A 22,947-nucleotide genomic window follows, 5' to 3' on the forward strand; every position below is an offset into this window, starting at 1 on the left:
GTCTATCGCCATGTATATTCTAGCCCGCAACACATCTATATTGAGCAACAACTCTATATAATACATGATTTGGATATTTCACTTTCTACTTATTTTCATAATCAGGCCCGGTATGACTTCTACGGTGGCATGGGTCAGTTGTGACATTCTCTTCCTGTTCTCATATTCAACAACATTTTATGAATTATAGCCACATAATTGCAGTTTAGGTAATCTAAGGAATTTATTAAAGTGGTATATCTCAGCTTTGCTAATAAGATCATTTGCCTAGAAACAATCTAACAACTTTGTCCACCACACAACAGCTCTACAAGTTACCTAAATTGTTTAACATCTTTATACATATACAATTAGAGTGGATACCTATACATATAGTAAAATAACTCAAGTGAATCCATTTGCTATAATATAATGAGGAAAAAAAGAAAGATCCAAATTAGAATAATGGTCGAACCTTATTTGAATATTATTTGAATCTTGTTTGAACCTTGCTTAATTTCGTGTTCAAATATTATTTGAATCTTACGTTCAAACTTTATTCAAAATATAATCAGAGCTTATTCTAACTTTGTCAATACTTATTTGAATAGTGCTCAAATGTTTTTCAAACCTTACTCAAATCATGTTCAAGCTTCGTTCTAACCCTACTCATATTGCCTGAAATTTTGTTAAGTTTTGAGCAATATTCAAACATGCATGCAGGAAAAAGTTGAATGATCGAGCAAATTCTTGTTCAAAAAGTACACATGATGATTGAACCACTATTTGAATCATATTTTCATATAACATGAGTAATGCGGTGCAAAATGTAATTTCAGACATATTTTTGCAAATAATAAAATAATGAGCACATTTGCTCAATTATACTATTATGACTATTATGAGGTATTATAAAATCAAATTTTACAATAAATACTAATATTCACTAATATTATATATAAGGTTGTCATATGAGGGATTTAATTTGTTTAAAAATTAGATACACATGCTTCAATAATGCGTTATAAAAACAACTAAACAGAGTTAAAAAAATTATGGGTAAAATAGGTCTTAAAGTTTCATTAAGCCCGAACAGTCGGGTCAGAAGAATCTCGTCGGTCGATTCCGACCGGACCTGAGTCTCTCTCCTCCGACTTTCCCGTTCATCGTGCAATCGTGCATATGAATTCGGTTCCATCATTCGCAGCAGGTTATCAGGGCTTCCAAAGGAATTTGCGGATGGTAGCAGAAACTAAATACTCGGCCTTTCAAATTGCTATTCTCGGTGGTCGATTCCTTAACCTAGTGAGTTTTAATCTTGATAAGTTCTTCAATAGGTGAATGCATTTACTGTTCCTTCTTCCAGGCGAGCCAAATCCGTTATTTTCTTGCTTTTCCTCCCATTTTATTTATCCTTGTCGTCTTTGTTAGTAATGCTACGACTGTCCTTCCCATCAGCTGCGAAGAACGAGGCTCTGAGTGGCGAGGAGACGCTTTCTAGGGTTTTCCTTTTCTTTAGCGGATACGTCGCGCAGATCGCTGATGAAGGATTTTCTGCTCTTTTAACCTGAAACGGGTATGTTAAGGTAGGATCAAGCATTTGAAGAGCATAATTGTTCCGTGTGTTGAAAATACTAGACTTATTTATCTGACCAAAATAGTTAAATTTTTTCAGGTTTTGCATCTTATTGGGTTAAAATGTCAGATGTCTGGAAGCTTATCGAAAATGTAGGACGATGGTTAGCTTAAATGAAGTCGGTAAATTCTTTCTCACATTGCTCTAGAAGAAATTGAAACTGGGGACAAGAATAAAGAAAAAGAAGTTGCTTCTAAAGGAGTGCAATTGCTACATTTTCTGTTGAAGACGTCGTATGAGAGATTAACACCTGACAGTTATTAAAAGTTGTTGATAATGTTGGTGAGAAATATGAAGGGTGAATTAATTGCATGGATCATCGCTGCCTGAGGGTATGTTGCCAAGCCTTTCCCTATCTGGCCATTTTACTTTTGTATACAAGTGGAAATTAGATTGGGATCTCATTAATGCATGGCTTTTCTTTAAAAAGAAGCGCTACAAAGAAAATGAAGCTAAATGTCTATTTTTTGTTTCGTGTCCTCATTGCTGATTTTTTCTAAATATATGGAGATAGATGTAGATTGCTGTTTAGGAATTTAACAAGTGTGTTGGATTTAGACTGGCCTTGGTCTTAGGAACTCTTCTAGCCTTACTGATAAACCTGATGGAAGGTTTGGCCATGCAAATATTTTGCTTGATTAATAAAATCTGAAAGTTGATCCAAAGAGACTTGAACATTTGAATACATTTACATGGTTTAACTAACTAGACTCAAAGGGATTTCAAAATTTAAAGGAGTTTCCTGCATCTACTTGAGAATTTACACCCCATTTCTTTTTAATTTCAGCACTCCAGATAATTAATGTTGATTTTCTTAATGGCCAGGTTGTAATGAAAGGTTTCCAATCCATTGAAATATAGTCATAATTAATTGGATGCTTTGCGTTTCCAATCATTGACAACATAATTTTGCCAAAGTCAATTTAAGATGATATTCAATTCAATATGTTCCCTTTATCTGATATTAATTTCGTACTTTTAGCCTAATCATGAAGACTGAGATCATTTGTGGCAGTATATTCACTTGTTTAAGTTCAATCCAGCAAAAAAAAACCTTTTGTTTTTTTTAGAATAATGGTTATAGACTTGTTTCAGTTTGAGAATATGGCCTGCCTGACATCATTTCTTTATGCTTGGTTTTTAGACCTGATAAGTCAGTCTAGTTCCATGTTGCTATTTTGGATCACATTTTCCCATAAACCCTCGACCTCTAGCAAGGAGTCCTTTATCTCTTCTATTTCAATGGTGAGAGATTTGTAAGAAAACTACATCTCTACTTAATTGTCTTTATATAACAGGCATATATACATGCAAGTAAGAGAATAGTAAAGAAGATAAAGGAAAAAAATTCTGAATAATGAAAAGTAGAATAATAATAAATAACATAGATTCCTATTATAAATAATTTAGGTTATGTGACAAGATATGATAACACTTCCCTATAAACTCAAGACAACATAGACTATGCTAACTTCAATTTAGTAACAAAGAAAGTGTCACAAGAAGATAGCCACTAGTATTGGGAAGAGAGATTGTGTGAATGTGGAGCAAACAATCGTCAACATGATCCGTGGCTGAGGAGGCGCAAATAATTTTCTTAAATAGAAATGGCGATAGGTGGTGTTGATGGAAGTATCCACAAACAATGTCAATTAGGATTATTGATAGAGAGCTTTATGGTGAGGAAAAAAGACTACTATGTAGTTGTCGCTAGAGAATAGAGATAGATTGTAGAGGTTGACAAATTTGCAAGTTGTAGAGAAGGATGCCAAATGCCCTAGTGATTGATGTTACAGATGAGTATGTCAAGAAGGGAGAAGCTCATCAAGTACAAACGGGTCAATAAAGACGGAAAGTGCGTGAGAAAGCCATTGGATATTGAAAGATTGAGGAGTGCAACATCAATGAGGCGTGTAAATAATATTGAAAGGATTCTAAGACATAACTCTAATGATGCCATGGTTGAAAGGGGATGAAATTGCAAAAGATTACACAACACTCAATTGTATTCTAGTAAAAACATATAAATGGGCATATATTGGCAAGAAACTTGAACAATAAAAAGTTGTTATAAAAGATTACATTGTTACTCAATTATATTTATTGTACAAGCATATATATGGGCATGTCTCTCATAGCATCTTCTGATGAGATCCATTTCACTTGTCATTATTTATTTCAAGTAGACATGTACATCTCTACAATCTCCTCCATTCTTTAACGATAAGCATGCTAGTAGTTTTTATCCTCATTATGCCGACCTCTTCATAAACACCATCAATACACTATTCATCGGCGTTCTCTAGTCATACCTCTTCCAACCCAATGTCTTGATACCTCTGTTTAAGAATTTTATCTATGCTTTCTTTGATATGGATTTCATTTCGGACTCTTTGCGTTTGATTCTTGTTAGTTTCGCTACAACCAAATCTTGTACGGACTTCTTGAAGCTATAGCTGAGTGAAGGTGAACGGAGCGATACGATCCATTTCACTTGTCATTCTTTATTTCAAGTAGACATGTACATCTCTACAATCTCCTCCATTCTTTAACGATAAGCATGCTAGTAGTTTTTATCCTCATTATGCCGACCTCTTCATAAACACCATCAATACACTATTCATCGGCGTTCTCTAGTCATACCTCTTCCAACCCAATGTCTTGATACCTCTGTTTAAGAATTTTATCTATGCTTTCTTTGATATGGATTTCATTTCGGACTCTTTGCGTTTGATTCATGGTACTCTTCTAGCACAGATTAATCATGCTTCACTTGCAATACTCGTAATTTCTAGGAAATAAGATATCTGACTACTTTAAATCTGGTTTTTAGTATTTACAAACTCAACCTTACATCTTCCATGAACTTTTAGTTTGTGGGGCAAAGTTAACATATCTAAACTATCACATGTGATAGTTATTTATATAGGAATCTATAGTATTTATTGTTGTAATTTTTTCATTATTTGTTTTCTCATGTATTATATTTTCCTTGATTGCTCACTTCTTTTGCCTAAGTTCATATATGCTTCTACTAATCAGATAATTTAGAAAAGATTTTGTCCTTTATAACTCTATCTTATTTCTAATAATTGCAATATTAAATATGCAGTTTTTATTATAAATAATGTAGGTCATGTGATAATTTATATGTGATAACAATTTCCATTTCATAATAACAAAGTAAATAATTCATAAGGATCTCATTCTTAAAGTGATATTTGATCATGTGTAGCATTGAGTTCTTCATTTTTGTTAAAATGCCCTGGTATTGATCGTAACTTTTGTTACCACTAATATCTATGGCACTTAACTTACTCCTTCATGGTCTCATCTCATATCAGCCTACTTTTTAGTTAAGAGCAGGGAAGCGTCAAGCTTTTCTGTTTCTACTGATAGCAAAGTACTTGTCTTAGGTTTCACTGCAAGTACTTTTCAGTTGATGGACGTAAATGGCACAGGATGGCAATGAGTTTGCTTTCTTATGAGATTGTATTCCTTTATCAATAGTTATTTCAATATTACGGACACATAATATGTTTTCCTTAGCTTCTTTCAGTTTCTTTTTAGGTATTAATTGGTTATTTGAACATTCAAACTTCCTCTTGACCATGATCTCTATTCGATCAATAAAAAACCTGCCACTTTCATCTGTTTCCTGTCTATGAAACGCACTTTGCAGTCTTATGATTCCTATAGATGCCCGATGGCGCAAATACATTTTTTCAGTTTCCTATGATCTATTGGGGGAAGTGTGCATTTGTAAGGTGATGAATATGCTGACAGAAATTCTGCGATTCAGCTAATCTAACTCAAGTTTGTTTGCTTCTGAAGATTACATTCTACCTCTTGTATTTTGGAAGTTATCGATGTGGATGAATGACTGAACTTTATATGTTCTTTCTTTCCGCAGCCAGTTCTGTTCACAGGTCTTCAAACCTTTTTCTAATGTAATGGAGAAGTCTTCTAGTCATTCATTACCCATGCAAACAGAAATCATTGACATTGGTTCTTCAGATAGTGATGGTGATATTGACTTTGAATTCGACGGGTCTTCTGATGTTGCAACTGCTCAGTCCAGAAACCATCCTGGAAGTTTCGTAGACCAAAATCATCATATGGGAGTACAACTGCCTCAGCATCACGGTAATGGTTCTGCTCCGCATGCTTCTATGAGGAGCAGACCTTGGGTAGGCACCTCTGGCGAACTTCCAGGGAGTGCTGTTAGAAAAAATGGTTCAGCTGAAAACAGTCTTTTAAAGGATCAAGCAGGGTTGACACACCAAAGTCCATACAGAAGCAGCTCGAGCAATGGGAGATTTGATGCAAGCCATGTGTCAAATGAAGAGGTTATTCATGTTCCTCAAAGAGAAATGCAAAATCACTTGAAGGCCCCGGCAACCATCGAGTCTGGTTCAGTCGTTGTTGGTCAGAGCACTGATGGTAGAGTTTTGCAGACCTCAAAGCGTATCCTTCCATCCTCTTTGCAACTACCAACATCGGGATTTGTATCCGAACCAAGCACGGGATTCCGTGGAAAAGCTTTGTTTACTTCACAGAAAAATCCTGTGGAAGCTGAAAAGAATAGGTGGTCTCGAGCAGGTCGAGATGATGGTGCTTATAGAAATGATAGACTTGAAACAGCTCATATTTCTGGTGAATCAAAACTGCCTGGTTCCATATATGTGGAAGATAGCCATAAAATGATAGACAAAAACCATATCCATGAAAGGGAAAGGAGAGCTTTGCCTTCTCATTGGACTGGTAAAAATGCTAACAGTAGTCAGATGAATGCTTCGATGCATAACAAGCGTACTGATCAACATCCAAATTTTAGCACAAGGCCTTCCCATCCTGTGTTAGCAGGCAAAGTTGATAATGCACATAAATTCTCAGACCCGTCCAGCAGAAATGATAAATTAATTACTTCATCAAAAGGCTTATATAATGGTAGAGGTAATGCAGTGTATCTCGGGGAATTTTCACCCTCTGTATAAATAAATAATAATTTCCATGGATGAGTAATTGTCGTTAATAAAAAAGAGAATCACTTATTGTTTTTGTGGGCAGACGATGTGTTTTTACATGAAAATGCACCTGCAACTAGGATTTTGCCTCAATATCCTGGAAAATCCAGTGGTAATGCCAGATTGGTTGGTCCAGATGGTGCAAATTTTCCAGGCTCTGGTGAGCACCGTCTTGGGCATGATGAAACACAAATATATCAAGAGGCTTTGCAGGTACTTCTTTAAGGGGATCTTTCACTATTTTGCTTTCTCATTTTATTTACATCCATGCTTATTTTTGTAATCTTTTGGTTTCATAAAGCTAAATGGTGTTTATTTGGTTTGAGCTTTTATTGATTGCAAGTGAGATTAATTGGGTCCACTTCTCTGTGTTTTACACAGAATCTTGGTCAGCCAAAACTAGAAGAAGATCTACCTGAGGGGCTTTTGACTGTTTCTCTTTTAAAGCATCAGGTAAGAAAGCTGGCGATGGTAAAATTTTGTATTTTCTTTGGAAAAACTTTTGTGAACAACTGCCTATGTAATTTGTGTAAAATGCCTGCATAACTTCTGCCAAGACTCCCGCACTCGTCAACACTCCCGTCCTCTCTTCTTCCTCTTCAGCTGCCACCTCATTAATCCATAGTATACCTATTGCTTACTCATCAATCTGTGGATTATTGTAATTATTATGCCAACACATCAGTATTAGGTTTATTTGTTATTTTTCTATAATTAGTATTTTCTATTTTTTATGTGTTCTATTAGCAACTCACCTATGATTGTAAAAATATCATACATATGTGGGAATGAAATACTTAACTGATTCTCTTAAATTCTTATCGTGGTATAGGAGCCTTAGACTTTTTTCTTAGCATTTCTACAAGTCGAAGCCTTCATTGATTTGCTGTATAGAACCTGCAAGCTTTCATTATTGCAATTCTATTTCTTTTTCCCCTCTATTTTTTGTAACTATAGTACCCGCTGCGTTATTAAAACATTTTACATTGTTATGGCCTTTATTGCTACATTGCTGCAATATAGTCCCATTATTGTAACCTTTATCGCTACATTGTCGTATTTTTTCCATTTTCTATTTTTTTTTTTAAATGCGAACATAACCATATTTTCTCTCTCTATGAACAACAATAATATTACTGACATACCTTTAGTTTTGGGTTCTATTGGAATTGGGAGATGCAATTTAAATCTAATTGGAGAGTTACAGGACATTCATTCAAGAAAAAAGTACGACTTTTTACAAGGCATTAACAGATAAAAATGCTTGCTAGAAGCACTTGAAAGGACATCTACATTGGGTAATTATATTCAAGCATTCTCAGATATTACCTCCTATTCTCATGTCTTGAAAATATCTGAGATGCCCATTTTTAACTTTTGGATCATTGATTATAGAGCTCCAAATCATCTAAAAATTCCTCTTATAAATCTATTTTATACATCTATTATCCTAGTAACAAGAAAATAACCATAGCCAATCAAGGAGATATTCTTAGAAATAAATGCTTCACACTCCAAATGTTCTCCATGTACATAAACTATATATCAATATATGATATCCAATCAAAAGTTAATTAAAGATTCCAAATGCAATGTGTTATTATTCATATTGTGTATTTCAGGAATAGGGCATACGAAAGATGATCGGGCTTGCTAAAGAAAAAAATGCTCTACTATCTCGAGGAATCCAATAATTTAAAAAAAACTCGATACAATATTTAGAATTATGCCTTCTCTCATAAATTCTTAAGTCCAATAAAAAGAAAATTTGGCTTCAACACCTTCACCATTGTCACCCATTATTTATTATTTTCAAAACCATGTTTCCTTCATTATTCAAAGAAAGAAATATCGGAAGGTTTCATTATGATGTTAGTGAACTAACAGTGAACTAACAAAATACAAATGTGACAACTTTCTAATGATTGATATAAGAATTATTATAACTTTTTTCTCTCATGGTTAGTCACTTGAGGATCATCTTCTATGCTTAACATCTCTAGGGTTTGGTGGCTTTTATCGATTATTGCACCTTTGTACAACAACAACATCAAGCCTTTATCCCACTATGTGGGGTCGGCTACATGAATCCTTTTTCTCCATTGTGCCATGTTAAAAGTTAAATTCTCATTTAAATCTAATAAAGAAATGTAATTTCTAATATTTTATAACCAAGTCTGTTTAGGTCTACCTCTTCTCTTCTTAACATAAGTCAAATCTAATACATCTACTTTCCTAACCGGGTCATCAAAATTCAAAAGACCGCCGTTTTATGCGACCAAACTATAAGGTGGCTCTCTCTGATCTTATCTTCCATTGGAGCTACTCCAACCTTTTCACGTATATGCTCTCTAAGAGTAAAGCCACTCATCCATCTAAGCATCCTCATCTCTGCAACACGATTATTGCACCTTTGTGTTATAATTTTTTTTAATGAAAAACTAAAATGATGGAAGTACCATCTTTTTCAACATGATCAATAATCAATTTGGAGTTTTGAGTTGCATTGAATTTTTTAGGCAATTTGTTGACAACGGCAGCTTTAAAAAACCTGAAGTTTAGAATTCTATCTATTTGGTCACAATTAGAAGCAATTCATTAACTGATCTTTAATCTATTTGGGATAATTTTCTTTAATAAAAAAACATATAGGTACAACATATTTTTATGATTTACTTACAATAAATTTTTTATATAACCTCGTATACCAATCATGAGTCTTTTTTTTATTATAAATAAAACCTTTAAAGATAGATCATTTGATTTTATGCTAAAAGTTAAGATTTTCTCAAATTTGTATTTGTGATATTGTATGTGGATTTTTCGTTGTACTGGTGGGAGGCCTAGATCTTTTTTGGTGACTTCTAACATTGTTCTTTTTATCTACATACTTTTTGATTGATTTTGCATGTGATTGGAATTTGATCAATTAGTTACAATCAGTTGCATGGATTTATTTCGTTATTAGAGGTCTTGCAAGATTCAAAATTTAGATGTTTGTTTATTATTTGGACCGTTTCTAATGTATTTTTTAATTTGTATCAAAAGAGACTAAACTTTGTTAAAACTATGACTCGATGAAATGCAAAATTTGATGTTTGTTTATTTATTCTGTGCAATTCATCTTAAGTTTGCGCTGGTAAACTCTAATCTTTAAGATGTCTTGTGTCACTTTATGTGCTGCAGAAAATAGCCTTGGCTTGGATGGTTCAGAAGGAAAAGAGCGTGCATTGTGCTGGTGGAATACTTGCTGATGATCAGGTCATTATTTTTGTGGATATTTCTTTTGGCAAATTAGATGTTTCTATGGTTATTAATTTGATCTTAGTTTTTCTCTTTTTGTATCATCATAGGGTCTTGGTAAGACGATATCAATGATAGCCCTCATACTAAAGCAGCAGAGTCTCCAGTCCAAATTCACGGCAGATTCTTCTCCACCCATTATTCTCGAGGCCTTAAATTTAGACGATGATGATGGTAACAATGAGGTGGATGTGAAAGACATTGGAAAGGATGATCTTCGAAGGAAGCAGGTGGCTAGTACTTCCCAGAATCGCCGACCTGCTGCTGGAACTTTGGTTGTATGTCCAGCTAGTATTTTAAGACAATGGGCTCATGAGCTAGAGGAAAAGGTCTCAAGCAGTGCGGAGCTCTCTTTTCTAGTTTATCATGGAGGAACACGGACTAAAGATCCTCGAGAATTGGCAAAATATGATATTGTTCTTACAACATATTCCATTGTATCTAATGAAGTTCCAAGGCTACATTTGGTTGATGACGATGATGATGAAATTGAGCAAAAAAATATGGAGAAGTATGGGATTTCTTCAGAATTTGCTTCCAGCAAGAAAAGGAAGCAGACATCCAATGCGGGAAGGAAGGGAAAGAAAAAAGGTAAAGGACATAGAGACTCCCAACTTGATTGTGGTAGTGGCTCCCTTGCTAGAGTTCGGTGGTTCAGGGTGATACTGGATGAAGCTCAAACGATTAAGAATCACAGAACTCAAGTAGCTAGAGCTTGTTCTGGACTTCGGGCTAAAAGAAGGTGGTGCTTATCTGGGACACCAATGCAGAATTCAATTGATGATTTATACAGTTACTTCAGATTCCTAAAGTATGAGCCTTATGCTGTCTATAGCTCCTTCTGTAACTCAATAAAATACCCAATATCAAGAAATGCAATCCAAGGATACAAAAAACTTCAGGCCGTTTTGAGAATTGTTTTGCTTCGACGCACGAAAGGTACTTTTCTCTTTGCTCATTTTCTGTTTGTTTTTGATTCTCTGTTAGTCTAGTGTCAGAGTTATATTTTGCAGTAGAATTACCTGAGCTCTGTGAAGTCCAAGTCCAAAATTTCTTCCTCTGTCAACATAGAAAATCATCATTTCAACATGTCTATTGGAACTTTTGGTTTGTGGATTGTATCATTGGCTATTGAGGTTCTAGAAACTTTAGCAAATCGGGGGGCGTGATCCTTCATGATAGTTCTCATAACCTCCCAACCTTCAACTTCCATTACCTAATGAAACCTTAATGTTGGAACGAGATTGAGTACACTGTAAAAGTAAAAGTACTCTTTTAATTGGTTTCGTGGATATCCTGGGATCTGACCAACTATGATTAAGCAGTGTAAGGGCATCTCTAACCTAAAATATCTTTTTTCACTCCAAAATGCAGTGAAACTAAAAAATTGTGTGATTCATCTCCAATCGAACTCCATTTTGCGCCATTCGTAGAAGGTAACCGTCTTTCTCATCTTTCGCGCGTTTCTTCGGTAAATCCGGTAGAGATAGAAAAATAACACAGGTGAACAGTGCGACGTCAATATTGGCGTCACATTATTCACTCGCAACCAAATACAAGAAGTTTTTTCCGTTCGGCTGGAGCTCGCGAGCGACGACATTTATACGTTTGGAGTTCGGTTGGAGAAGGCCTAAATAGTGCACCTAAAAAATTATAGTTGATACGTCGTCAAAAAATCTCTTGAACAGGCACGAATCTCGAGGCAAAAATCAAGTTGGGAACTTCAAAAATTAAATCCGGGAGCACTTGAACTTTGATTTCAACGAGCTTACAGTCAAATTGAGCGTCTCGGAAATACGAACTCAACAACACCAAATTCGACTCAATCCGAGCCCAAATGAGCCCAAATCAAGGACCTGAAGCGCTGTTGGAAGCTTCATATCACAATTTGAGTTACCAAATGGTCTCCGATTTTAACGAGCTTATACTCAAATCGAGCGGCTCGACGAGATGAATCCAAAGAGCCCAAGATCACTGAATTCCGACATCACTAAGGTATTCAAATGTCCAACGAACGGTGCACGATCGTAGGATTCAATATCGGCCGTCCATTCGACCACTCCCTATTTGCCCCTGATCTCACGCCTATTTACGGGCCATGCCACTCCAGAAAATCTATAAATAGACCCCTCATTTCTCATGAGAGGGGGTCCAAGCAAGAAGAGAAGGAAGAGAAGGAAAAAACTCCTCGACCACCGCCGGAACCTCGCCGGACCACCGCAGGAGCCTCGCCGTATCATCGCCGGAGCCTTGCCGGACCACCGCAGGAGCATCGTCGGACCACCGTCGGAGCCTCGCCGGACAACCACACGAGGCCATCAAACTTCGTCGGACCACCGTCGTAACTTCGCCGGACCACCGCCGGAGCCTCGTCGGACCACCACCTGAGGCCCTCACCTTCGCCAGAGGCCATCACCTTCGCCAAAGGCCCTCACCAACACCTGAGGCCCTCACCTTCTCCAAAGGCCCTCACCTTTGCCAGAGGCCCTCATCAACACCTGAGGCCCTCACCTTCACCAAAGGAAATACATCTATTGTAACTCCCACCATGTAATACACTCTATATGATGTATATTTGTGACATCAAGCCAAGGCCTTCTCCCTAAGAAGGCCTCATTTGTAATCGACTACAAATACTAGTGGATTCATTCAAACTGGGCCAGGCCCCGTGGTTTTTCCCCCTTTTCAGGGGTTTTCCACATAAAAACTCTAGTGTCTCTTATGAACACTACACTCTCACTTATCTGATTATGTGCTGGATCTTCGTACAATGCTAAGACGTTAAACTATATATTTCTCTACCGCCGCGAATATTCCAGTACGTAACAATAGTGATGGTTTGAGATTGGGCTGTTAAGAAATGACATATTTCAACATGTACAAACTGCGGAATTGGGGGCAAGGAAAAAGATCTCATACCTTAAGTTTTTTAATTTTCAGCACTTGGTCGGAGTAGATGTACATTAGGTTTGCTGGGTCATACTCTGGATGCTTCTGAGAGCCTGCCTAATCAGCGTGGTTAAATTGGCTTTGTTTTGCTCCTCTTTGACCTTATCACCAGGAATCAATTTTTTTTTTCCTTATACATGCTTATGAGGTTTGCTAGCTACTTAAATAAAGGATCACTTTTTCTAGTTATATTTGTTGATTGCTTCGTCCCTGAAAGTCATTATCATGCACTAGGAATCCCTTTGTTTGTCCCTTTTGACATAATCTTAATGTATAATTATGGCTTTGTCTACTATTATCTACACCTGTATTTATGAACCATTGTCTCCTGTTGTGTAGAAACCCGAATTAATGGGGAGGCGATTATTAAGTTACCTCCAAAATCAATATGCTTAAAGGAGGTTGATTTCTCTACCGAGGAGCGAGCATTCTACTTGAAGCTGGAAGCGGATTCACGGCAGCAATTCAAGGTACTTATGATGAGCATAATTTGCTTAGATAAGCCTTCTTATTGATTGGATCTATACCCTTGAACTCTCATCTCAGTTGTTCTCTTGATTAAAGAGATCTTTGCTGCATTTCTCATATTGTTTCTAGATTACCCTTGTAGAAGTTAGGAAACCAAATTAAACTATTCAATTTGTGTAAAGTGAGCTGTTATATATTTTTTATGAAACCAAATTAATGTTCTTTTCCAAAGCTTAGAAGTTAGAAATCACCGGACAGGTAATCTGGTTACTTATAATGATTATTTGTTATGAAAATTAATAAATGCTTTATTCAAAATTGATTTTTTCTCATATTGTTACTAGATTACCCTTGTAGAAGTTAGGACTTTTTTTTTCTTGTTGTTATGCCCCATAAAACTTTATATAATTTCTGTTCGAAATTTTGAGATTGATCAGCATTTCATACTTCATAATTTTAGGTTCTTATGTATTTGCTTCTTGACGGTCAACTTGTTATTTAGCAATCTGAGAAATTTACTAAGCAGCAGGTTCCGGATTTCAGGCCTATGCTGCTGCTGGCACCGTCAAACAAAATTATGCAAATATTTTGTTGATGCTTTTGCGACTCCGTCAGGCTTGTGGCCATCCAATCCTGGTCAAAGGATATTATTCGGAAGCTATTTCAAGAGATTCTATATTAATGGCAAGGCAGCTTCCCAAAGAAATGTTATTACATTTGCTATATCAATTGGAAGCATCATTAGCAATTTGCCCTGTATGCAGTGTAAGCCATCTCTCTCTCTCTCTCTCTCTCTCTCTATGTGTGTGTGTGTGTGTGTATATATATATATATATTCTTTATTGGTATTGGTGGGATTCAATTCCAAGACTTGGACAATAACTTTCAAAAGATTTTACCAACTGGCATCCATCTAGATGGGCAGGCTAGGTGCAACAATTAGTTTCCAATGTGAAATGGATATAATAATATACTTTAATGTTGTAGCAAATTTCTTTCTAAGAAATGCAAATTAGTTTAGGATCTATAAACATATTAAGCATGTAATGAGACTTGGTGGTGGAATGAGGAGCTACAAAGAAAAAGTGTTTTTGTACTTTTAGAGGGTAGCTGAAATTACATCCAACTTAGGCTTAATGGTTATAAAATATCAATCTTGCAAATAGTGTATTAATCAAAGTAGGAATAGCAATTTTTGATGATAAATGGAGCTTGGTACTAGGAAAGACAAAATGATGGGCATAAAATAACTAAATCAAAAGATAAAGAGATTTATTGACTTCAATCAAAAGATAAAGAGATTATATATTCTTAAGTAAATATAAAGACCTCAAGGAAAGATGAAAATATTATTCTTTATAAATTATTAAATACTATTTTTTTAGAAATATATTATTTTGAATGAGCATAATAAACAAAAATATGAAGTAAATTGTGGTTTGATTCAAAAAATTAAAGTCTCATTACTTGGAAGATGCATAATAGTAATCTTTAAGTCCATCTGAGATGACTATTCAGATTTCATATATGGGGGATACTAAAATGTGTTGGTTAATAAACTTTTTCAATGAAAATTTGAAGACTAAGAGGATAAAAAATGATCGGCGATAAAATATTCGGTTACTAATATTTAATAATATGAATGTTTAAGATTATGATAATTATAGAGGCATTGAACTTATGAGATATATGATGAAGCTATGGAAGAGAATAATGAAACATATATTTTAAAAAATATGACGTATATTATGGTTTGATTCATAAAATTAAAGTGTAATTATTGGAAGATGCATAATTATAATCTTCAAGTCCATCTGAGACGACTATTTAGATTTAATCATATATGGGGGATGCTATGATGCTTTGGTTAATAAATTGTTTCAATGAAAATTTGAAGAATAAGAGGATACAAAGTGGAGATGAAATATTCTATTACTAATATTTAAGAGTATAGATGTTTAAGATTATGATAATTATAGAGGTACTAAACTTGTGAGAAATGTGTTGAAAAAGTTAAAAAATATATATATAAAACAAACCACCCGAATACACACGATCTTCCCAGACGACTACCCACTCACGCACTGGCGGCGGTGGCGGTCGGTGACAGTGGAGGTCGCCGAAAGCGGTTCTCAAGCTTGGAGCAAGTGGTGTAAAGCGTTATTGCAGTAGAACACTTTATCTCAAAATTGAACTAGAATGAAATACACTGCATTTGCATCCCAACCAAACACCAAAAAGTGAAAAAAACAAAGCAGAATAAATGTTTTGCATTCACTTTTCCTCCAACCAAACACCAAAAAGTGGAAAAACAAAGCATAATAAATATTTTGCATTCACTTTTCCTCCAACCAAACAACCCCTAAGAAATTATAGATTTTCTCGATCTTCACTCGAAGCTACTAATCAGTCTCAAGACTTTCTCTCTCGTTGATCACAGCACACAACTCTCTTTCCCTTCTTATGTACCAAAACAAAAACATCTCCCCTGCTCACAAACATTTCTTCTTCAATTTCACCAAAAGCAAACATATATGAAATTATGATTTAGATAAGGATTTTGCACGCTTGATGATTAAGAGCAAGTTAATTAAAGATTTATGGTGAGTTAAACAATGAAATAAAACACAGAGCAGTAAACACAAGCTTAGGCCAAGTTACTCGCGAAAAGTAAAAATCACATAACAATCAATTACTCTTGACGTTGCATACGAGATGAGTTTCAACAAGAAATCCTTAATCTAACAATAAGAGCGGTGCTATGAAAGATCTCTCACACAATTCTACTAAACACTAGGCTTTAGCGGAGCGTTGCAAGATTTACATGAATAAATCAAAACCACAAGTAAGGGTCAACGGGGAAGGTATGAAAGAAGGAAAGAGTTCACCTTTGCCATGATTAAACCTTCCTGCAAGCTTAGGCAACAGTTCGTGGCTGTAGGAACCTTTGGACAACACACTTCTATGTCCAGAAAACCTCAGGCAGCGAATGGAAACTTCTCCAAACATTTGGACATCAAGGTGGGCAGTTGGAATCTCTGGATAGCAGTTTTGGCACTTGGAAAAACTCTGGATAACAACCTATAAGGCTTAGAAAAAGTCGTGGACAACTACTGTGAAAGCAGGAGGCTTCTGGACAGTAAGTTGTGACAGCCACGGGTGCAGGAGAACTGCTCTTCTTTGTTGAAATTCCCCGAGTATGGGAGGGGGAGAGGGGCGCAGATGTTGGGAGAGCAGATTGAAAACTTGGATTGAGGAGCATCAATTCAAATGTGGTTGGGAGGGGAGGGAATTAAGTTTAAAACCTGAGATTAATTCCAGCTTGGATGGGGGGACGTAACTGTGCTTTGATTGATTGGTTTGTGGAGCATTAATGGGCCCAAGCATGGCAGGAAATTAATTAGGAGGGGCTAGGGGAGATTTCGGCCAGGAGAGAGAAGGGGAGAAAATGTCTAGGTTCAATGTATTTGGACCTTGAGCATTAATGAATCAATTAATCAAGATTTGATTAATTTATTTGATTGTGGGCTCATTCCAAAAATAGATTTATTAAATAGGAAGAAATTTGAAATTTAAATTCAATTGAATCTAAATTCGAAATCTTTCCAAAATGGGGGTTGACTAAATAAGGAAATTGGGGAATTTTAGAGGGATTTGAGAGAGGATGTTGGCGGTCAGAGGTTGGGTGGGCTAGGGAGGAGGTGGCCGGTTTAAGTATAAGGGTGGCGGTGGATTGTTTGGCCGACGGTGGAATGGTGGGCCGGCGGTGGGGATGGGTGGCCGTCGGGTGGAAGGGAGAAGGGCTTGGGGCGGCGGGTGCAAGAGGGGAAAAGAAAGGGATAGATTAAGGAACCAAGAACTCACCTGAAGATGGTTATTGGGTACTATGTTTGGCCTCTCCTAGGCTTCCTCTCCAAGGACTCTCAAGCTCCACAAGAAAACAGAAAAAACTGAAATCTCATACATTCATTAACCCTCAAAGAAGAAGATGGAGACTTTAAATAGCCCATACAATGAGAAAATACAAAGTACTACTATGCCCATAGGGCTTACACATACTTAAGCCCTTAAGTAAGGGCAAAAATGAAAAACAAAAACAAAAACATAATAAAACTTCATAAATAAAACTAATACATCAATAATAAATATGAAAATCAAAAGTAGAGTGGTGCAATCGTGGTGGTAGATCGACGGCCACGCCTCTAATAAACTTTCCATGTCCTGATATTCTTATCACATAAACCTCATAAACATTCCTTCATTACTATCAGTTGCTTGTAGTGAAAGATGAGTTTAAGCTTATTAAAGAATTCATTGTATTTGCCATTTAATGGACATTATTGATGTCTTAATGTATAATGTAGTTCGATTGGATGTTTGTCATGTAATCTTAAGGAATTCTTATTAATATGATAAAGTTGTTGATACATCACAAAATGTTGTTGGTGCTACCTATACTGTGGTACCAACAATCTTTTTTTGTTTTGCTCGTATCAATGTTTAATCAAGGCTAAACCTATAACCTTGGTTATTAAATTCGTTGGTGTTTCCAAGATAAAGCCTATGTTAAAGTTTTGGTTATTGCAAATTGAATCGGTCAATTGACTGACAAAAGTGTTAATTTTTCACCATGAATATAAAGATCCATAGAAGCTTTATTATAAGTGCTAAGATATTGTTAGACTGGTCCATTGGACCGATCCAGTCGGACCGATTGGACCGGCCTACGCGAACATCAGCGAGAGTGCTCTGCCTCCTGTATGCGCCGAATGCATGCATGGCGTGCGTGAGGCATTTTAGAAAAGGATTTTTTAGGAAGTTTAGGAGGGAAATTGAATATAGGGACTGTTTAGAGATTTCCTTTTTAATTGTATGCATTAAATAGTTTGTTTTCCTAGGGTTATGGCATTTTGAATTTGGCTGAAATTTGAGATCTCCTAGATTTAGATTTTCCTTTGGGCTCTAGCGGCTGTCTAGAGATTTGGGAGAGATCGATACTCCTCTCAAATAAAGGATCAATTGTATCTTGCTATTTTCCGTTTCCCTTTCATCAAATAATACAAAATTATCTACTGTTTTCGTGGTTTTGTGTGGATTTTTGTGGAGAAAGCTCGCTGTTTTCCAAAGATTGATAAGAAATACTCGAGATCTACAAGTGTTTTCTATCATATATTTGCTCATCTTTGCTTCTTGCAATTCCTTGCTCTCTTTACTTTTATGGAGGCATGAGATTCACATAGCTCAAGCGTTTCTAATTTCATTAATACATTCACAAAAAAGCTGATGCTGTTCAGTTTCATTTCTCAGACCTAAATTTACTGGTTTGTTGAAGCAACTCAGCATCTCCTAATTATATTGACCTTACTTCTCTTAATCCTGCTATTATATCTAAACCTTTTCAGGACACACCTGAGGATCCTGTTGTAACAATGTGCAGTCATGTTTTCTGCTACCAATGTGTATCTGACCGTTTAACCGGCGACGATAATTTGTGCCCTGCAGCTGGTTGCAAAGAAACTCTTGGCACCGATTTAGTTTTCTCTCAAGCTACTTTGAAAACTACTATTTGTGATGAGTTTGATAGTAATGCTGCCTCAAGTTCCTCATCACACAGTGAGGAATCCTCCATTGTGCATGGCAGTTATGTTTCTTCCAAAATCAAGGCCACCGTCGATATCTTGAGTTCCCTTTCTAATGAATTCTATCTTACCCACCAAAATCAAGAGTGTGAAGATGATTGGAACTCTGTTAAACCAGTGAAAGCTATTGTTTTTTCTCAGTGGACAGGAATGCTGGATCTAGTTGAGCTTTCATTAAATCAGTCTCTTATTCAGTACAGAAGGTTAGATGGAACAATGTCCCTTAATGCAAGAGATAAAGCTGTGAGGGAGTTCAACAACGATCCAGAGGTTTTATGTTCGCTATTTTAGTTGAACTATTTCTGCATTTCTATGCGACTTTAAAATATTTCTGCCTCTCTTGTAATGTAATGTGGCCATTTTTGGTGCATTTTCAGGTGACCGTTATGCTCATGTCGCTTAAAGCAGGTAATCTTGGCTTGAATATGGTTGCTGCTTGCCATGTTATTCTTCTTGATCTTTGGTGGAATCCGACTACCGAAGATCAAGCCATTGATCGAGCACATAGAATTGGGCAGACTCGGCCTGTGACTGTTACTCGCTTAACCATTAAAGATACAGTTGAGGATCGCATTTTAGCTCTTCAGGTAATTCTTTGTCCATTAATTGTATGCTCTGATACCATTGAATAAGAATTTTATGAAAGCTTGTGTAGGGGGTGCCAAGCTTAAGGCTTCGTTTGGTACGGCTTATTTACCGCTTCTTAAAGTATCTTTATAGTATAAAATTTTCAAATATTGTACTAAAATGCTGCTTTAAGAAGAAGTAAGAAGGCCGTCCCAAACGAAGCCTAAGATAAAGACGAGAAACGCAAGAAAAATAGGTCATCCATTTCTAAAATATAAATGTTTCCTTTCATCCAGCACGTTCATATCCACATTATCAACCTTTTGACTATGCAAAAAACTACTTGGGTACTATCATGGGTAATTTAGATCACATTTTGCAGGAGGATAACCCTAACTCTGATAATTAAAACTGGAATGAACATGAATGTTCCTTCACTGTATTATACCGAATTTTGATTGCAAATAGATGGCAATCCCTTCATCTTCTTAAACTGGAGCGGTATATTTAAAGAAATTATTCTGTGCGGAGACCGAATGCATAACGCCATCCGGAGACCATCAAAATGCATCACGTCAGCGATACTGAGTGGCACCGAGCAGTGTTGAGCCGCAGTACCGAGCACAGGGTGAAGTTGCGCGTTCTGATTGGTCTCTAAATGACATTCAGCGTCCGTACATAATAATTAATCATATATCTGAGCAATTTTGAACATGCTTGATATTGTTTGTGAACCATTTTGGACTAATTTGTTATATTCTAGACATCATGACCAATATCAACTGAGGAACAAGTTTCAACCCAATTAATGAGAATAATTGAATTTTCATCATGACTTAGAAAATCATATATATATATATATATATATATATCGATGAAAAGATTTCTCAAACCTTTTATTGCAGGAGGAAAAGAGAAAGATGGTTTCCTCTGCATTTGGTGAGGACAATGCTGGTAGCCATGCTGCTCGTCTCACAGTGGACAAGCTTAAGATAAGAAATGCAAGAAAAATAGGTCATCCATTCTAAAGTATAATTATGTTTCCATATACAGAAGTCATCCCTTTCATACAGCACGTTCACATCCACATTGTCAACCTTTTGACTAGGGCTGTCAAAATCGGGTCACTGGTCTGGTTCGGGTCCAAACTGAATCTGGCTCGATATTATTAGACCCGACCCGAACCAGGCCCGTTTTTGCAAACCGGTCAGTTTTTGGATCCGACCCGACCTGCTTCGAGTCCGAGTCAACCCGACACAACCTGATTGCTGTTAGATTTGGGGAAGAAGATGAGGTTTTCGGACATTACAAAGGGAAAGAATGAAGGCGAAGAAGCTTCGCGGTAAGAGCGAGCGACTACTGGGGTATATCAAATTAGATTAAAGACGCAAACAGTGGGAGAGAATAATTATAATATTATGCATTTAGAGGTAATTAGGCAAATCAATCAGATCAATAAACTTCCTCACATCTATTGAAGATGTTTAGACTTCAGAGCAGCATTGCAGCACATAAAGACGAAGGGAGAGAGAGAGAGAGAGAGGCAACAAATCAGTGAATCACCATCATCGAGCTATTGGGTATAGCAATTTCTAAGAAGAATTTGATCAAAATTCAGCCAAACAAAAAAATTTAGATCTCGTCACTGTCTCACCGCGTTATCCCGATGCTTCTTCAGGATTTCGTAGAGAAAGACGAGAGTTTCGGATTTAGACTTTGTAAAAAAATAAGCAATCAATGCTGAGAGACAAAAAGACGAGAGTTCTCCCAAAAGCTCACCCTTTTCCGTTTCCAGTCAGAATTGGGTTTTCAGCTGACCCAAACCCTATCCAGAATTTGAAATGGGTCGAAAATTGTGACCCAAAACCGACCCATTCTTAAAATGGGTTGACCCTAACCCAAAAAATTCGGGTCCGGCTCGAATTGGATTTTCGGGTTGCGTCAAAAGTTGACCCCTACTTTCGGCTATTCATGTGTAATTTAGATCACATTTTACAGGAGGATGACCCTACCTCTGATAATTAAAACTGTAATGAACACGAATGTTTCGATAGCACTTCTTCACTGTATTATACCGAATCTGATTGCAAATAGCTGTCAATCCCTTCTTCTTCTTAAACGGGAGCTATATATTTGAGCAATTTTGAACATGTTTTTGATATTGTTTGTGCACCATTTGTGACTAATTTGTTATATTCTATACATCATGACCGATATCAACTGAGAAACAAGTTTCAACCCAATTTATAAGAATAACTGAATTTTCATCATGATTTTGCAGGAGGAAAAGAGAAAGATGGTTTCCTCTGCATTTGGAGAGGACAATGCTGGTAGCCATGCTGCTCGTCTCACAGTGGAAGATCTTAAATATCTATTTATGATATAAATTCGCTTTTGCTGTGGAAGTTAGTGTTTTGGGTTGAGGGCTTATATCTATTTTGGGTTTCTAAGTGCCATGAGAGAACTGAGAAAGCTTTTTAATTTGAGCTTGTGAAGCCCTTCTCTTTCATTGGCGCAGATTGATTTGGATCGTTGGAAAAGATTTAGCGTCTCTTTTGTTTTTAGGAGAGATGGGCCATATAGGATTTAACTTTATTTTGTTCTCTTAGAGATTTCATCTCTTTTAGATCTGTAATAGAGAATCTACAGGCAAGGTTAGATGGAACAGTGCTGTAGATATGTAAATATTTTTCTCAGTAATAGTAAGCATTTGCAGTAATGAATTAAATTTTCTTACACTGTAATAACTAATAAGAACAGGGGATTTTCTTTACTATCGTATGTTGGAACTTATGATTTTGTGATTTTTATAGCATGTTTTGCATGGAAATGAGATGCATAATAATATTAATGGTAAAAGTGAATAAAAGCTTTCATTGAATTATTACTTTCGTTGACCTCGTTTTTGTAAGTGTTGACCTCGTTTTTGAAATGAGGTTCACATCACTTGTTGAGCGCAATTTAAATAAATTAGACCTAATCAAACTCAAATCCATTCAATCAATCCAAATTCAACTAAATTTTGACGAATCGGCTTGATCAGGTTAGCTCGTGACATCTAATCGAGTAAAATGAAATCAAACTCACATCTAGAAACACTAGCTGGTCATTCTTCACTAGGGGTGTCATGATGGGTTGGGTTTATGTTTGATCTGAAATTGATCTAATTTGAATCTAATCAACTCAAATCTCACTCGTTTAATGAACACCAACCTGTATCAACTCGCTGGCAACTTGAATACATCAAAACACAATCCTTTTAACTCTTTTTGGTTAATTAAAAAAAAAAACTAATTATAAAAAAAAATTAAAATATTTGATAAAAAATAAGAAGATTGTATCACTAGTGAAAAAATATTAAGGAAAAAATCTATTAAAG

General features: G+C 36.2%; 1 protein-coding gene across 4 annotated transcripts; it reads left to right on the plus strand.

Moving 5' to 3' along the window:
- The first annotated feature begins 1,048 nt into the window (after positions 1-1,048).
- LOC110104301 (helicase-like transcription factor CHR28) lies at positions 1,049-22,349 on the plus strand. 4 transcript variants are annotated; one of them, XM_020833343.2, is made up of 13 exons: positions 1,049-1,284; positions 1,438-1,565; positions 1,655-1,947; positions 5,529-6,571; positions 6,686-6,855; positions 7,024-7,095; positions 9,829-9,903; positions 9,996-10,884; positions 13,234-13,364; positions 13,906-14,127; positions 18,765-19,271; positions 19,379-19,588; positions 19,951-20,212. In XM_020833343.2, the coding sequence occupies exons 4-13, from the start codon at positions 5,569-5,571 to the stop codon at positions 19,975-19,977; spliced, it is 3,306 nt and encodes a 1,101-aa protein (XP_020689002.1). In that variant the 5' UTR covers positions 1,049-1,284; positions 1,438-1,565; positions 1,655-1,947; positions 5,529-5,568; the 3' UTR covers positions 19,978-20,212. The 4 variants fall into 4 exon arrangements, with proteins under 4 accessions (XP_020689002.1, XP_020689000.1, XP_020688999.1 ...); XM_020833341.2 differs by lacking the exon at positions 19,951-20,212 and adding an exon at positions 21,850-22,349 and having other exon boundaries at positions 1,050-1,284; positions 1,411-1,565; XM_020833340.2 differs by lacking the exon at positions 19,951-20,212 and adding an exon at positions 21,850-22,349 and having other exon boundaries at positions 1,050-1,284.
- Positions 22,350-22,947: the final 598 nt, after the last annotated feature.

Source organism: Dendrobium catenatum, unplaced genomic scaffold (genome assembly GCF_001605985.2).
Source record: "Dendrobium catenatum unplaced genomic scaffold, ASM160598v2 fragScaff_scaffold_1593, whole genome shotgun sequence".
NCBI classification, from domain to species: Eukaryota; Viridiplantae; Streptophyta; class Magnoliopsida; order Asparagales; family Orchidaceae; genus Dendrobium; species Dendrobium catenatum.

What these genes read in the sequence shown, in the direction of transcription:
- LOC110104301 (XM_020833341.2), top strand. Translation starts at nt 5,569, where the DNA reads ATGGAGAAGTCTTCTAGTCATTCATTACCCATGCAAACAGAAATCATT. An exon ending in AGGCTTATATAATGGTAGAG is followed by an intron (nt 6,572 to 6,685) that starts GTAATGCAGTGT and finishes TTTTGTGGGCAG; the next exon opens with ACGATGTGTTTTTACATGAA. An exon ending in ATCGCATTTTAGCTCTTCAG is followed by an intron (nt 19,589 to 21,849) that starts GTAATTCTTTGT and finishes ATGATTTTGCAG; the next exon opens with GAGGAAAAGAGAAAGATGGT.